Raw genomic sequence first — 15,739 nt, forward strand, 5'->3', positions numbered from 1 at the left:
CCAGGGCCTTTTTGGCCAAAAGTGGGGCTATCAGAATTACTCCAGCTTGATCGGTCCTGATCTTTTTGACCACTGTTGGGATCAGAGCGACTGGGGGGAACGCATAGGCCAACTTGAAGTCCCACTGAATGTGCAGAGAGTCCACTGCCCATGGATCTTCCCTTGGGTTTAGGGAGCAAAACCTTTGTGTTTGCCTATTGTGTCTGTTGGCAAAGAGGTCTGTCACTGGTTCCCCCCAAAGCTGCGTTATCTTTTGAAAAATGGACCGATTTAGGAACCATTCCCCCTGCTTCAGGGTATTGCGACTTAGAAAATCGGCCTCTATGTTTTCTGCCCCTTTTATTTGTAAGGCTGTTAAGGAGTGTAAGTGTTGCTCCGCCTTGCCCAGGATGTAGTCTGCTGCTTTCATGAGGGAGTATGATTTTGTCCCCCCTTAGTGGTTGATGTATGCCACTGTCAGTTTGTTGTCTGACATGATGCGGACCTTGTGACCCCTGAGTAGGGGAAGGAAGTGGGTTAGGGCTTTGTTCACAGCCCATAATTCTCTGAGACTGGAGGATGCCCTCTTTTCTTGAGGAGGCCAGGGGTCCTGGCCTATGTGACCCCTTAGGTGCGCCCCCCACCCCAGGGAGCTTGCGTCCGTTAGGATTACATCTGTCGCCTGTTTGTCCCAAGGTATTCCTGCGGCCAAATTTGTACTGTCCAGCCACCAGTTGAGAGTGTCTCTGGTCTGTAGTGAAAGCTCTAGACCTCCTTCTAAATGTCCTCCTATCGATCTTTGTGCTGCTAGTATCTCCCACTGGAGTTGACGGGTATGAAATTGAGCCCACCTGACCGCAGGAATACGGGACGTCAGAGTGCCTAGTAGAGACATCGCTTTCCTCAATCTCATCTGAGGCTGGTCTCGGGCTGACAAGGCCATGTTCCACACCTTCTCTTTTTTGGCCTCCGGAAGCAGACACACCTGCTGTTCTGAATCCAGGATACATCCTAGGAAGGTCTGTTGCTTTAGGAGTTGTAGTTTTGATTTTTTGAAATTTATTATCCACCCTAATTCTTGTAAGGTGTCGGTCACCTGGCTTAACTGCGCAGTACATTGGTCCTCGGAGTTGCCCACTATGAGGGAATCGTCCAGATAGGGTATTATGACTGTATCTTGAATGCAAAGGAGAGCTGTTACCTCCGCTATGACCTTGGTGAAAAATCTCGGGGCTATGGATATACCAAACGAAAGAGCTGTGAACTGGAAATGCATCAGTATGCCTTGGATATAAAGTGCTACGCTCAAATATTTTTGGCAATCTGGATGGATAGGGATATGATAATATGCGTCCTTCAGATCGACTACAGCCATAAAGCAGTCTTACTGTAGTAGCTTTATGGCCGTCGTCACCGACTCCATCTTGAAGGTCTGATTCCTTATCCACCGATTGAGTCCTCTGAGGTTTCTAATTGTCCTGAATGATTGGTCCGGTTTCTTGATCAAAAAAAGTGGTGAATAAAACCCCCTTCCCTTCTGTGTGTCTGGGACTTCGTAAAGGACCTGTTTGTCTATTAGGTTCAGGATCTCTGCTTCCAAGGCCAATTGTTCTTGGGCCGCTCTTCTGAAGGGGGTAACTACGAACACTGGTTTCAGTTGGTGAACAAAGGGGATTTTCAGGCCTTCTCTTAAGACGCTTAGGATCCAGGTATTGGAGGAGATCTTTTCCCAGGCCTGGGAAAAGAGTGCCAATCTCCCTCCCACTGGAATACTGGCGTTATTGTGGTGATTTTTTTGAGGTGGAGGTACCTCCACCAAACATACAGCCTGACTCCTTTTTCCTTTTGTCCTCCCATCTCCTTCTATCGGCCGGAGGACGCCCCCTATTGAACCTTCCGCCCCTCTGAAAGGGCTGTCTCCTCTGCTCTGTTGGGAACCTGGGAAAGCCTTTTTTCCTATCGCTTGCTTTTTCCAGGATGTCGTCCAAGTTCTCTCCGAATAAGAATCTCCCATCACAGGGGAGAGAGCACAGCTTAGCCTTAGATTGCAGGTTACCCGGACAGCCTTTAAGCCAAAGTGCTCGCCTAGCAGCATTTGATAAATTTGCTGCTCTGGCCAATAACCTCATAGAATCCGCCGAGGTGTCCGCTAAAAAGGCTGCTTCCCCATGCAAGAGATACATATCTGCCAATATTTTCTCTCTTGGGACACTTGATGCTAATTTTTCCTCCAACTGCTGCAGCCAGATCATGAGGGAGCGTGCCGTGCAGGTGCCCGCTTTAGTCCTCCTGCTGTTGCCTCCCATGCATGCCTCAGATATGAGTCTGCCTTCTTATCTAGTGGGTCTCTAAGAACCCCTGAATCTTCCAGGGGCAGGGCTGATTTTTTAGAAGACCTGGAAACGCTGCATCTATTTTTGGGACTTTGTCCCATATCTCTGCGTCTTTGTGCTCAAAAGGGTATTGCCTTTTAGAGGTGGAGGGAAGAGCTCCTGATTTTTCGGGTTTCCTCCATTCTCTCTCTATAAGCGCCTGAACCTTTTCGTTCACCAGAAAGGTACGCTTTTTCCTCTCCTGGAGACCCCCAAACATAACATCTTCTAGGGACTTTGTAGTTTTCTCTTCCTGTAGGCCCATTGTTGTCCTAATGGCCTTTAGGAGGGCATCTGTGTCTTCCACCGGAAAACATGGCTTACCCCGTGTCACTGTCTGAGGAGCCTGATGAGGAGGCCTGTTCCGACTGGGACGAGGCCAAAGAGGAATTTGAGGGAGAACTAGGGGGATCCTTTCTACTTTTCCTCCTTTTTTTCAATAGGGTCTTAATTGAACCCTCCATCTCCGACCTAAGGGCTGATATTAGATTAGCCGCGAAACTAGGCGCTTCCTCCGCCATAGTACGCTGAATACAACTGGCACAGAGGTCTTTCTGCCAGTCTCTTGTTAGGGCCGCTTTGCATATAGCGCAGTCCCTATTATTTTTCTTGCTTCCTGCTTTCTTGGGCCTTTCCTACGTAGTCAAACATAGACAGGGAAAACCTATTAACAGCAATGCTAGCTTTCACGAAGATCACTCACCACCCGCAATCAAGGGTACCGGACTCGGAGGCTGCGTCGGAGCACGTGACCTGTTCTCTCTGGATCTTGAGGATTCTGCCGACCTGCGGCTGGGGCGGCTGCTGCTTGAGCGGCTTCCATGTTTGCGGCCGGAGGGCTGTGAGGGCGGCAGAGACACGGACCTCTCCTGCTCTGACTCCATCGTTGCACCGTCTGCCCGCTGCAGTGCCTCGTTTAAATATGCCTCCGTCCTGTGAGTGGCCTCCGATCAGATGTCTCCCCTCCCTCCCTGCGACCGCCGGCCGACTGCCTTCAGAAAAAGGCCTGGTGCTGACGTCAGCCGGCGCACCCATAATCCTCTGCGCCGCTGACGTCAATGGGCGGAGGAGGGCGGCGTGGTGGGGGCTTCCCGCAGCCACCGGGGATCCCACCAGCGCCCACACGAACCCGGAAACCCGGAGGGCCCGGGGACTGTGCATCCAGCACCCGACGGCCGGCGCTACAGGTAAGACACCTGTTCTTACCGCGCTGGGACGGGGCTGGGTTCCCCCTTTTTTTTTTTTTTCTTCTTTCTTTGCCCATGACAGGCACCGCCGAAAGTGGGGTTCCTTCCAGGACAGGAACCCAACTGAAGCGGGGGAAAGGTGCCGCCCCTTATATCTCAGTAGGTTCCTGTCCTGGCGGAGCGGATCCCTCTCTCAGGTGGTGCTGTCATGGGTGAAGGGAAAATAACATTGTTATGCTCCAGGGTCTTGAACCCATAGATTGAGTTCGCGATCACCACCTCCTCAGGCAAGGAATTCCAGATTCTCATTTCCCTAACAGTAAAGAATCCTCTTCTATATTGTTGGAAAAGCCTTCTCTCCTCCAGACGCAGAGAATGCCCCCTTGTGACTGGCACCTTCCTTGGTATAATCAGATCCTCTGAGAGATATTTGTATTGTCCCCTTATATACTTATACATGGTTATTATATAACCCCTCAGTCGTCTTTTTTCTAGACTAAAATAATGCTAATTTTGCTAATCTCTCTGGGTGTTGTAGTTCCCCATCCCCTTTATAAATTTTGTTCCCCTCCTTTGTACTCGCTCTAGTTCCATTATATCCTTCCTGAGCACCGGTGCCCAAAACTGTACACAGTACTCCATGTGCAGTCTAACCAGAGATTTTTACAGAGGAAGTATAATGCTCTAATCATGTGTATCCAGACCACTTTTAATGCACCCCATGATCCTGTTTGCCTCGGCAGCCGCTGCCTAGCATTGGCTGCTCCAGGAAAGTTTATCATTAACTAGGTTCCCCAAGTCCTTCTCCATGTCAGATTTACCCAGTGGTTTCCCGTTCAGTGTGTAATGGTGATATTGATTCCTTCTGCCCATGTGTATAACCTTAAATTAATCATTGTTAAACCTCATCTGCCACCTTTCAGCCCAAGTTTCCAACTTATCCAGATCCATATAGCAGAATATTATCTTCTCTTGTATTGACTGCTTTACATAGTTTTGTATCATCTGCAAATATCGATATTTTACCAGATCATCAATAAATATGTTGAAGAGAATAAGTCCCAACACTGACCCCTGCGGTACCCCACTGGTCACAGCGACCCAGTTAGAGAATATACCATTTATAACCACCCTCTGCTTTCTATCACTAAGTCAGATACTTACCCATTTACACACATTTTCCCCCAGACCCAGCATTCTCATTTTGTGTACCAACCTCTTGTGTGGCACGGTATCAAACGCTTTGGAAAAATAAAGATATACCACGTCCAATGACTCCCCTTAGTCCAGTCTATGGCTTACCTCTTCATAAAAGCTGATTAGATTGGTTTGACAGGAGCGATTCATCATAAACCCATGTTGATATGGAGTTAAACAGTTACTCTTATTGAGATAATCCAGAACAACATCCCTCAGAAACCCTTCAAATATTTTACCAACAATAGAGGTTAGACTTACTGGCCTCTAATTTCCAGGTTCACTTTTAGAGCCCTTTTTAAATATTGGTACCACATTTGCTATGCTCCAGTCCTGTGGAACAGACCCTGATGATATAGAGTCCCTAAATATAAGAAATAATGGTTTGTCTATTACATTACTTAGTTATCTTAGTACTCGTGGGTGTATGCCATCTGGACCCAGAGATTTATGTAGTTTAATCTTATTTAGCCGGTTTCGCACCTCTTCTTGGGTTAGATTGATGACCCTTAAGATAGGGTTTTCTTTGTCTCTCGGCATTTCAACTAGATTTTCCATTTTCCACAGTGAATACCGTGCAGAAGAAGGTGTTTAATATATTATCTTTTTCCTCATCATCTACAACCATTCTTTCCTCACAATTTTTTAAGGGACCTACACTTTCACTTTTGATTCTTTTACTGTTGATATAGTTGAAAAACAGTTTTAATTCTCCTAACACCTAGGCTGCATAGTTTCTAGTGAGAACATGCTTGTTTATAGTATTCATCCAATTATTTATGCAATTATCACACAGTTATTTTATCAAAAAATTTTTGAGAAATCATATGTTTAGAATATCTCTAGTGGTAAAGCGTATATTTATATTATGCATCAAATTACTGCATAGTTTCACTATTAATGTTTGGTGAGAAATGTCATGTTTATAATATGGTAGAACTTGCGGAACAAGGAAGGTTTTTGGCATGTCATATCCGATGATGTATTTGTAAGTTGTAGAGTCACATCTGAAGAGCTGGCATCTCAGAAGAGAGATACTATACTGGACAAATAGAATTTGTTAAGAGTTTGTGTAACACTTGGTTATGCAAGCATTGTTGTTTCTAAACAATACATAAGCTGGGGAAGACTTTAAGGCTAGTTCCACATTAGCGTTTGTAGGTGCAGCGGATGCTCGCCGTGAAGCTCCGCCCCTGCCGCGCCTCCTCCGGTCAGCTCCGCCTATGGGCGCATGCCGGTGCATGCGGCCAGCGTATCCTATCTTTAGCATTGGGCATGGCAGGTATGCTTTTGCCGCCGCATGCGTCCTTTTGCCGGTGCGGCGATTGCACCAAAATGCAACACGCTGCGTTTGGCGCATGTGGCAGCAAAAGCATACCTGCGTACGGCCTGTGTACCCAATGTTAAAGATAGGGTACGCAGGCCGCATGCAGCGGCTTGCTCCCATAGGCGGAGCTGACCGGAAGAGGCGCAGCAGGGGGCGGAGCTTCACAGCATGCGTCCACTGCGCCTCCAAATGCTAATGTTAAACCAGCCTAAGACAGAAGCCTGTTAACCTGTAGACTTGAAAGGACACCCGTGTGGGTCTACAGTGTGGATATCCCAGGAATTTCTGTCTTCACTGTTTAGCTTCTCACGGTTGACGTTTAAAGACGGATGATGTTGCTATTCCTGGTGAAGTTTTGCTTTTTGCTTATGTAGTGTGCAATGTAAGTACAGTTGTGGCCAAAAGTATTGACACCCCTGCAATTTTGTCAGATAATACTCAGTTTCTTCCTGAAAATGATTGCAAACACAAATTCTTTGGTATTATTATCTTCATTTAATTTGTCTTAAATGAAAAAACACAAAAAGAATTGTCCTAAAGCCAAATTGGATATAATTCCACACCAAACATAAAAAAGAGGGTGGACAAAAGTAGTGGCACTGTTCGAAAAATCATGTGATGCTTCTCTAATTTGTGTAATTAACAGCACCTGTAACTTACCTGTGGCACCTAACAGGTGTTGGCAATAACTAAATCACACTTGCAGCCAGTTGACATGGATTAAAGTTGACTCAACCTGTGTCCTTGTGTGTACCACATTGAGCATGGAGAAAAGAAAGAAGACCAAAAGAACTGTCTGAGGACTTGAGAAACCAAATTGTGAGGAAGCATGAGCAATCTCAAGGCTACAAGTCCATCTCCAAAGACCTGAATGTACCTGTGTCTACCGTGCGCAGTGTCATCAAGAAGTTTAAAGCCCATGGCACTGTGGCTAACCTCCCTAGATGTGGACGGAAAAGAAAAATTGACAAGAGATTTCAACGCAAGATTGTGCGAATGTTGGATAAAGAACCTCGACTAACATTCAAAAAAGTTCAAGCTGCCCTGCAGTCCGAGGGTACAAAAGTGTCAATCCGTACTATCCATCGGTGTCTGAATGAAAAGGGACTGTATGGTAGGAGACCCAGGAAGACCCCACTTCTTACCCCGAGACAGAAAAAAGCCAGGCTGGAGTTTGCCAAAACTTACCTGAAAAAGCCTAAAAAGTTTTGGAAGAATGTTCTCTGGTCAGATGAGACAAAAGTAGAGCTTTTTGGGCAAAGGCATCAACATAGAGTTTACAGGTGAAAAAAGAGGCATTCAAAGAAAAGAACATAGTCCCTACAGTCAAACATGGCGGAGGATCCCTGATGTTTTGGGGTTGCTTTGCTGCCTCTGGCACTGGACTGCTTGACCGTGTGCATGGCATTATGAACTCTGAAGACTACCAACAAATTTTGCAGCATAATGTAGGGCCCAGTGTGAGAAAGCTGGGACTCCCTCAGAGGTCATGGGTCTTCCAGCAGGACAATGACCCAAAACACACTTCAAAAAGCACTAGAAAATGGTTTGAGAGAAAGCACTGGAGACTTCTAAGGTGGCCAGCAATGAGTCCAAACCTGAATCCCATAGAACACCTGTGGAGAGATCTAAAAATGGCAGTTTGGAGAAGGCACCCTTCTAATATCAGGGACCTGGAACAGTTTGCCAAAGAAGAATGGTCTAAAATTCCAGCAGAGCATTGTAAGAAACTCATTGATTGTTACCGGAAGCGGTTGGTCGCAGTTATTTTGGCTAAAGGTTGTGCAACCAAGTATTAGGCTGAGGGTGCCAATACTTTTGTCTGGCCCATTTTTGGAGTTTTGTGTGAAATGATCAATGTTTTGCTTCATTCTCTTTTGTGTTTTTTCATTTAAGACAAATTAAATGAAGATAATAATACCAAAGAATTTGTATTTGCAATCATATTCAGGAAGAAACTGAGTATTATCTGACAAAATTGCAGGGGTGTCAATACTTTTGGCCACAACTGTACTTCACCTTTGATTTATATTATGCAAAAGTGGACGCAATATCACACTATTTCCTGTTATTTAATTATTGCAATAAAAAAAATCGCCTTCTTTAAAGCTGTAATCGAGCCCTTTAAGTACTTGGAAAAACATCTACCACAAGGCTTCATTAAGAATAATACTTGCCATTGAGCAATAACTCTTCCAAATTGTCTGGATTTCTTGCAAGTTGAAGAATAAGAGCTGAGCCACGAACTTTGTCTGGAATATCTTCATAAAGCAACTCAATATATTCATCCATGTCATTGATATTCGCAACTTCATCGATCTGAAAGTATGAAAGGTTTATTAACCCCTTTACCCCCAAGGGTGGTTTGCACGTTAATGACCGGGCCAATTTTTACAATTCTGACCACTGTCCCTTTATGAGGTAATAACTCTGGAACGCTTCCATGGATCCCAGTAATTCTGATAATGTTTTCTCGTGACATACTGTACTTCATGATAGCGGTAACATTTCTTTGATATGATTTGCGTTTATTTGTGAAAAAAATGGAAATTTGGTGAAAATTTCGCAATTCCCCAACTTTTAATTTTCATGCCCTTAAATCACATAGATATGTCACACACAAAATAATTAATAAGTAACATTTCCCACATGTTTACTTTACATCAGCACAATTTTGGAACCAACATTTTTTTTAATTAGGAAGTTATAAGGGTTGAAAATTGATCAGCAATTTCTCATTTTTACACCATTTTTTCTTTAGGGACCACATCACATTTGAAGTAACTTTGAGGGGTCTATATGATAGAAAATACCCAAAAGTGACAACATTCTAAAAACTGTACCCCTCAAAGTGCTCAAAACCACATTCAAGACGTTTATTAACCCATCAGGTGCTTCACAGGAATTTTTGGAATGTTTAAAAAAATGAACATTTAACTTTTTATTTCATAAAAAAATTAGTTCAGGTCCAATTTTTTTTATTTTCCCCAAGGGTATCAGGAGAAATTGGACCCCAAAACTTATTGTGCAATATGTCCTGATATGATACCTCATATGTGGGGGTAAACCACTACTTTGGGCGCATGGCAGAGCTTGGAAAAGAAGGAGCGGAGTTTTACTTTTTCAACACAAAATTGGCTGGAATTGAGATCGGACGCCATGTCACCTTTGGAGAGCATAAAGGCGAAAGACAGCAAAATGTGCTGGAGTAGTTTATCAAAATCATAACGATCTAGATGTGCTGGTAATCACAACCAAGATTCCAGCACATAAATGGACAGTGCAGAACACACTGCATATTAAATATAACAACTAAACGAAAAGCAGTGAAAAAATTCTAATATCGCATGGTAAAGTGCAAAATAGGTTTATTGAAGGGTGAAAAAAGCAGAACATGGCTAAAAAGTGACATTGGCAAGAAACAACAGGCCGGGTGACAATGGCTACGCCAAATAAATAATCATGAAAAATACATCATCATTGTAAAGTGCCTCATTATCTAAACATAGGTAGTGTTCACCCATGGACGTGACCATATAATAAAGGGAACAGTCCCTAACAGAATAATGTCAAACAGAAGCGTAAAAACAGTAATCTGGGGAACACTTACACAATGAAGGAGCAGCAAAAGGGACCACGGCCGTACCCCAACGCGCGTTTCGGCAATTGTGCCTTCCTCACGTTGGGGTACGGCCGTGTTCTGAGGGTCTTAGGGAAGCATGCAGGGAACTCCCACCCTACGCGATGCTTCCCTATGCCACCAGAACACTGCGATTATGTTTGATCACAGTGTGCCGGGGGTTAAAGTGCCGGGAGCGGTCTCTGAACGCTCCTGGCACATAGTACCGGTTGTCAGCTGTGATAATCAGCAGATACCCGGCTGCAATCCCCCCGTGAGCGCAGCTGATCGCGATGACATACTATCCCGTCCACAGTCATAAGGGAGCGGGTTACCTGGATGGGACAGTTAGATGTCAGAAAGGGGTTAAAAGAATATTTAGAATTGAGAGTCCTCAGTGGTTGATACCTTTTTAATGGCTAACTGAAAAGACGGCAACCATCTTTTCAGTTAGCCATTAAAAGGTATAAACCACTGAGGACTCTCAATTCTAAATATTCTTCTATCTACTGGCTAACACGGTACAAAGATATACATCTTTGCTGTATCAGAAAGGGGTTAAAGATGGATACAACTGGGGTATGGTGGCCGAGCGGGGCATGTGGTGAGATGTGCCTTCCCTGAACTCCTGGGCACTCATCCTGATAATTTTGAGGTAGAGGAGCAGACAAGCTCCCTTAACCCCTTCACAACTGCCCATGGTAAATAAATGTTGGCACTTGCGGGACTTTGTGCATCGCCAATGTTTCTCTATGTTTGGCAGTCTTGCAGTGCTCCAGACCCCCAGGGTCCTGCAAGCGTTGGTTTTCCAGTGAAGAGCAATAGCTCCGACCGGCATAATCATCAAGAGCTGATTGGATCAAGTCCTGATGATATTAAACCTGTGGAATCTTCTAGAAGTTTAGGGTATGTGCACATGTTGCAGATTTGCCTGTGGAATTTTCTGCGCAGACTCTGCAGAAAACGCAGTTAAAAATCCGGGCATTTTTAGTAATGGAGAGGTGTCACTAAGATACCTATCCATTACTAATCCTATAGTTGGTAAAGGGTTAAATAAACACACAGCCAGTATAAAATATTTTAAGGTAGTAAAAGACTACAGTTTCCCGTCTTTATTGTAATCTTAATTCCTACGACACCCTCGATCACCTGGGAAAAAAAAAAAAAACAACAGTATACTCCCTTTTCCAACGTAATACTTTTAATAACGAGTGTCCCACGAAGATCGCCCCTATAGAGCTGTCACATCAGGAGAGGTGACCGCTCTAGTGGGCCTCTAGTGACACAATGACAGGAGATCATGGCTCCTGCAGCGTTATCACTGAAGGTTCACTGGAGTTCATGTTCTCACTTTATGGCATTGCTGCGTGAGAACTTTCCCACACAGGAGTGCCACAAGTGGCAGCCTGAACTTCATTGACCTCTGACGGTGGATTGATGCACTGTGGGAGGATACCTGCAGTCATTGTATCACCTGAGGCCCCTGGAGAGTGGTCACATCTGCCGATGTGACAGCTCTACACGGAAGCTCATCGTAGGACACTATGTTGTGAATTCTCTCTCTGGCTTCCCTCTGGTGATTACTGAAGATAGTGGAGCTGTTCAGATTGAGAGTTCTCTTTCTGGGCTCCCTCTGGTGGTTACTGGAGGTAGTGGAGCTGATCTGATTGACAGAGGCTTGCCACCTGATAATAAGGAAGACGATTGGAGATCTGGGGTTTCTGATTGGGATTTAAGACCGCTGATTCCCTCTATCCCTGCTGGTGATTTTCTTCCTGTGCCTCCTGAGGTCTAATGTCTCCTGCTCTTTCCCTGCATGTTCGGCTAAGTGGTTCATTTGCAATTCTGTTTGCATTTGATCTGGTTTTGTTTATCTCTGCTTGTGCGGGTCAGCTAGCTCCGGCTGGGGCTGTGCTGAATCACCACCCATATGTTACTGCATGTGCCAGTTTGTTTTGTCCCCTTTTATATTGGTCTCTTTTTGCTTTGCTTTCAGAATATACCAGAGTGCTGATATTGTGGGGGGCGAAGTCATGCGACTTCAGTGTTTTTGTGCATCAGACGTGTTGGACTTTTTGCAGTGTTTTTTGCGTGATTGCAGACAGTGTCTTTCCTTTCCTGTCTAGTCAGTGTGGGCCCCATCGTTTGCTCAGTCTATTTTTCAGCCTGCGTTTGTGTTTTCATCTTGTCTCATCGACAATATATGTTTGGGGGCTATCTATTCCTTTGGGGTCTGCTCCGGGGCAGTTTAGATTTCCCCTTTCTTGCTTTATGCTTAGTTAGCTCTCCGGCTGTGCGGAGGCGTCTAGGATCATCGTAGGTACGCTCCACGGCTACTGCTAGTTGTGTGGACAGGATCAGGGGTCTGCATCCGCTTAGTTACCAACCTCTCTGGTTTTCTGTGGCTTAGCCTGGGCCTGCTATCCTCCTCGGTCAACCATTCGTAACAACACTCACTATTAAATGGATTACATCAGAACAGGGAGTATACTATTGGTTTATTTATTTATTTTTTTTACAGGTGATCAAGGGCGTCGGGGATTAGCTGTTTGGTGAGTATGTATTTTTTCTTTTTACACTTGAACACAGTACCCGGATGATGGGACAACTACTGTTCCTTCACTGGCTAGCTGTCACTGTAGCAGGCATAGCTGGATGAGACTATGAGTCCCATCAGACGATGCCTGCCTACACACACCCCCGCACACATACACACAGACACCCGCACACAAACATGCACATCTTCTCTGCACATACATAGTCTCTGCCCACACTCCGCCCACACACTCTTCATCCTCCTGATCTGCAGTGTTTCTCGCACGCAACTCCACAGCAAAACCGCAGATCTTTTTAAACCTGCGATTTTGCTGCGTATTCGCATGACTCAATAGGTAGTCAATGGGTGCAAGAAACACTGCAGATCCGCCAAAAAAATTGACATGCTGTGGAAAAAAAATGCTGCAAATCCGCATGTATGTTTCCGCAGCATGTGCACACCAATTCTCAATTTCCCACTGACTTACATTGTAGTGCACTACACTGCGGATTTGATGCAATTCTCTCCGTCGAAAAATGCTGCGGAAACGCTTCAAAATCTGCAATGTGTGCTCAAAGTCTTAGAAGTTTGCATTTAGAAGTTTGCGTTCAGAAGTTTGAGAGGGAGAGGATGCCTTCTCTCACCCCTCAAGCACCCCCGTGACGTGATCACAGGGGAGCCGATAGTTGTAATGGCAGCTACAGGTCAAATGATTATGTCTATCAGCCAGGGCTGTGGAGTCAGTAAGCCAAACCTCCGACTCCTCAATTTCCCTGACTTCCAACTTCACAGCACTGCCTCACTACTGAGCATGCACATTATTCATCTCAACTAAAAGACACGATGCTTAGATCAGGAACAGCACAGACATTTATAGGACATTTCAGAACTTTCCCAAATTCTTATGAAAAAATATTCAGCACATACTGCATTTAAATACTGAATCCAATTTATTATATATTTTAGGAATCGGAGTTGCTCCATTTTATACCAACTCTGATGCAACCAAAATGGACACTGACTCCACAGCCCTGTTGCCAGGTATGGTGGCCTGTTAGACTCGGACAGCATCAGTATTTGTAAGCCAAAACCAGGAGTGGGTGAAAAACGCAGATGGGGTAACATGTTTCTATTATTGCAAAAAATAAAGAGAGGGGGAGCGCACTAGGGCGGTAAATGAGGGACACCAGCATGTTTAACAAAGGTAATCCACTCACCTGATCTGGTTGTGAAGGGTCACAACCACCTAAGGAAGTTTTGGCCGCTGCAGATCCCAGGATGCAGATAAAACAGTAGAGAAGAGAAAAGCCGGGGTTCGTCCGCGCTAGACCACAAGGAACCAACCGAAGATGCAAGCAAACCTTTATTCACACTCAAGCCAACGCGTTTCATGGCCTCCTGGCCACTTCATCAGGGCAGCAATGTTACAGTCAGTTAACAAGAAACCATTATATACATTACACAGATAACATCTGAATGATGTCACGTTTCTGTGGGAATGCCCACATTGAACTGAAAACCCTGAAAGTTATCATCCTGATGAAAAAATATTATAAAACTGCAGATAAAAACATTTATCTAATCTGAAATGCTAAAACTGATATTTAACATATTCAAATTTAAAGAAGCTTTATTGGCAGGACTAAATACACATTAGTTTTGCTAAAGCAAGTGTACAAAAGGGAATAGGGATAGGGACTGTAGGGATGTTGGGTAGCGGCTGTAGGAAAGGTGGATGGGGGCAGATCCAGGATGGGGCTATAGAAGTCCATGGCATAGGGAAGGTGGATGGGGGATGGGGCAGATCCAGGGTGGGGCTATAGAAGTCCATGGCATAGGGAAGGTGAATGGGGGGCATGGGGCAGATCCAGGGTGGGGGCCATAGAAGTCCATGGCATATCATAGTTTTCTTTCACGCAGTCTATGACATTCGCTCACATATTGCGCTGCTATCTCCACTGCTCTCTCTTCTTCCCCCAGCAGGAAATATGTTTTCTCCTCCTCCTTCATGATGATGAAATCCGGAAAGAGATGTGAGAGTCTCCTGAAGAGAGTGTCCCTCACTGCTGAGCATTTGGGGCAGTGTAGCAGTAAGTGGGTCTCATCCTCCAGGGCCTCCTGGTCACAGTGTTAGCACAGTCTTCCCTCCCTGGGCTTGTAGCTCTGCCTGTGTCGACCGGATTCGATGGCCAGACTGTGGGCACTGAGTCTATACCGGCTCAGGATCTTGCGGTCTCTGGGGTCCGTGAGTTTCTCCAGGTATGGGGCCAGTCTGTAGTCTCTCTGTAGACTCCGGTACACGGTCAGTATCTGTGAGCTGATGATGTCGTTCTTCCAGTCACTTACGTACCTCTCCTGGCCTTCGTCTACCATCTTCCTGATTCCGGCTTTTGTCAGGTTGTTGTGATTGGTGTTCTGGTCAGGTTGGGTTTGGGTGGGCTGTTCCGAGGATCCTGGTTTTTCTGTTTCACCTACATGTGTCAGGGCTTTATGGTGATGGGAGCTTGGATTGCTCCTACGTAGGTGAGCCCGGAATAACAGTGCCCTCTTTAGAGCTGTTACGTGTAGAGGGAATCTGCCCAGCTCGGCCCGGCAAGCACTGTTGGAGGTACTCCGATGGACTTGCAGAAGGTGCTTGCAGAATTCAAGGTGGAATATTTCTGTTGGGCTGGAATCCCACCTTGACCAGTCTGGGCAGGTGTGAGGACCCCAGACTTCGCTGCCATACAGGAGGATTGGGGCGATGATAGAGTCGAAGATTTTTAACCAGACCCTCACTGGTGGCTTCAGATGGTAGAGTTTACTTCGGATGGCATAGAAGGTTTTGTATGCTTTGTCTTTCAGGGTCTCTATGGTTTGTTTGAAGCTTCCTGACCGGTGAATCTCTAGGCTCAGGTAGGTATATTTGTCTGTTCCTGTAAGGGCGCAGTTGTTGAGGACAAATGAAGGGTGCTGGTCTGATTTTCTCTCTTTCTCTTCTGGAACACCATGATGTTGGTTTTCTTTAGGTTGACCAGTAGTGCCCAGGTGGAGCTGAATTTCTCTAAGATTTTCAGGTTGTCTTGGAGGCCTTTCTCGGTTGGTGACAGAAGCAGCAGGTCATCTGCATACAGCAGGAATTTCACCTGCGCATCATGGAGGGTGAGACCTGTTGCTGTGGAAGATTCCAGAGCGGTAGCCAGCTCGTTGATGTAAATGTTGAAGAGGGTTGGGCTTAGGCTGCAGCCTTGTCTGACTCCCCGGCTTTGCTGGAAATAGGCCGTTCTTCTGCCGTGAACATTCACACTGCAGAGGTTCTCGGTGTAGGAGCTTTTGATAACATCGTAGGTCTTTCCTCCTATTCCGCTCTTCAGCAGTTTCAAATCAAAGGCCTACATATATAAAAAATATAAAATTATGTAAATCGATGTGCAATTCAGCAAAAATGATTGGAGCTTAGAACCCATGTTTCAGCGGCTAAACAATGGATTAAGAACATAATTACCAATTCTATCTGCTTTTAGCTTCTGCAGTCATCATCTA

The 15,739-nt window shown here is 45.3% G+C and overlaps 1 protein-coding gene across 3 annotated transcripts in view; it reads right to left on the minus strand.

Annotated features, from left to right (window-relative positions):
- Positions 1–15,739, minus strand: part of KIFAP3 (kinesin associated protein 3) — a 687,730-nt gene that overhangs the window by 454,613 nt on the left and 217,378 nt on the right. For all 3 annotated transcript variants that reach the window (XM_073558012.1, XM_073558011.1, XM_073558010.1), the window contains exon 5: positions 8,240–8,381. In XM_073558012.1, the coding sequence (XP_073414113.1) occupies positions 8,240–8,381 (142 nt within the window). The remainder of the gene's footprint in view (positions 1–8,239; positions 8,382–15,739) is intronic.

This window comes from Dendrobates tinctorius, unplaced genomic scaffold (genome assembly GCF_039654945.1).
Source record: "Dendrobates tinctorius isolate UK_male_01 unplaced genomic scaffold, ASM3965494v1 ptg000012l, whole genome shotgun sequence".
NCBI lineage: Eukaryota > Metazoa > Chordata > Amphibia > Anura > Dendrobatidae > Dendrobates > Dendrobates tinctorius.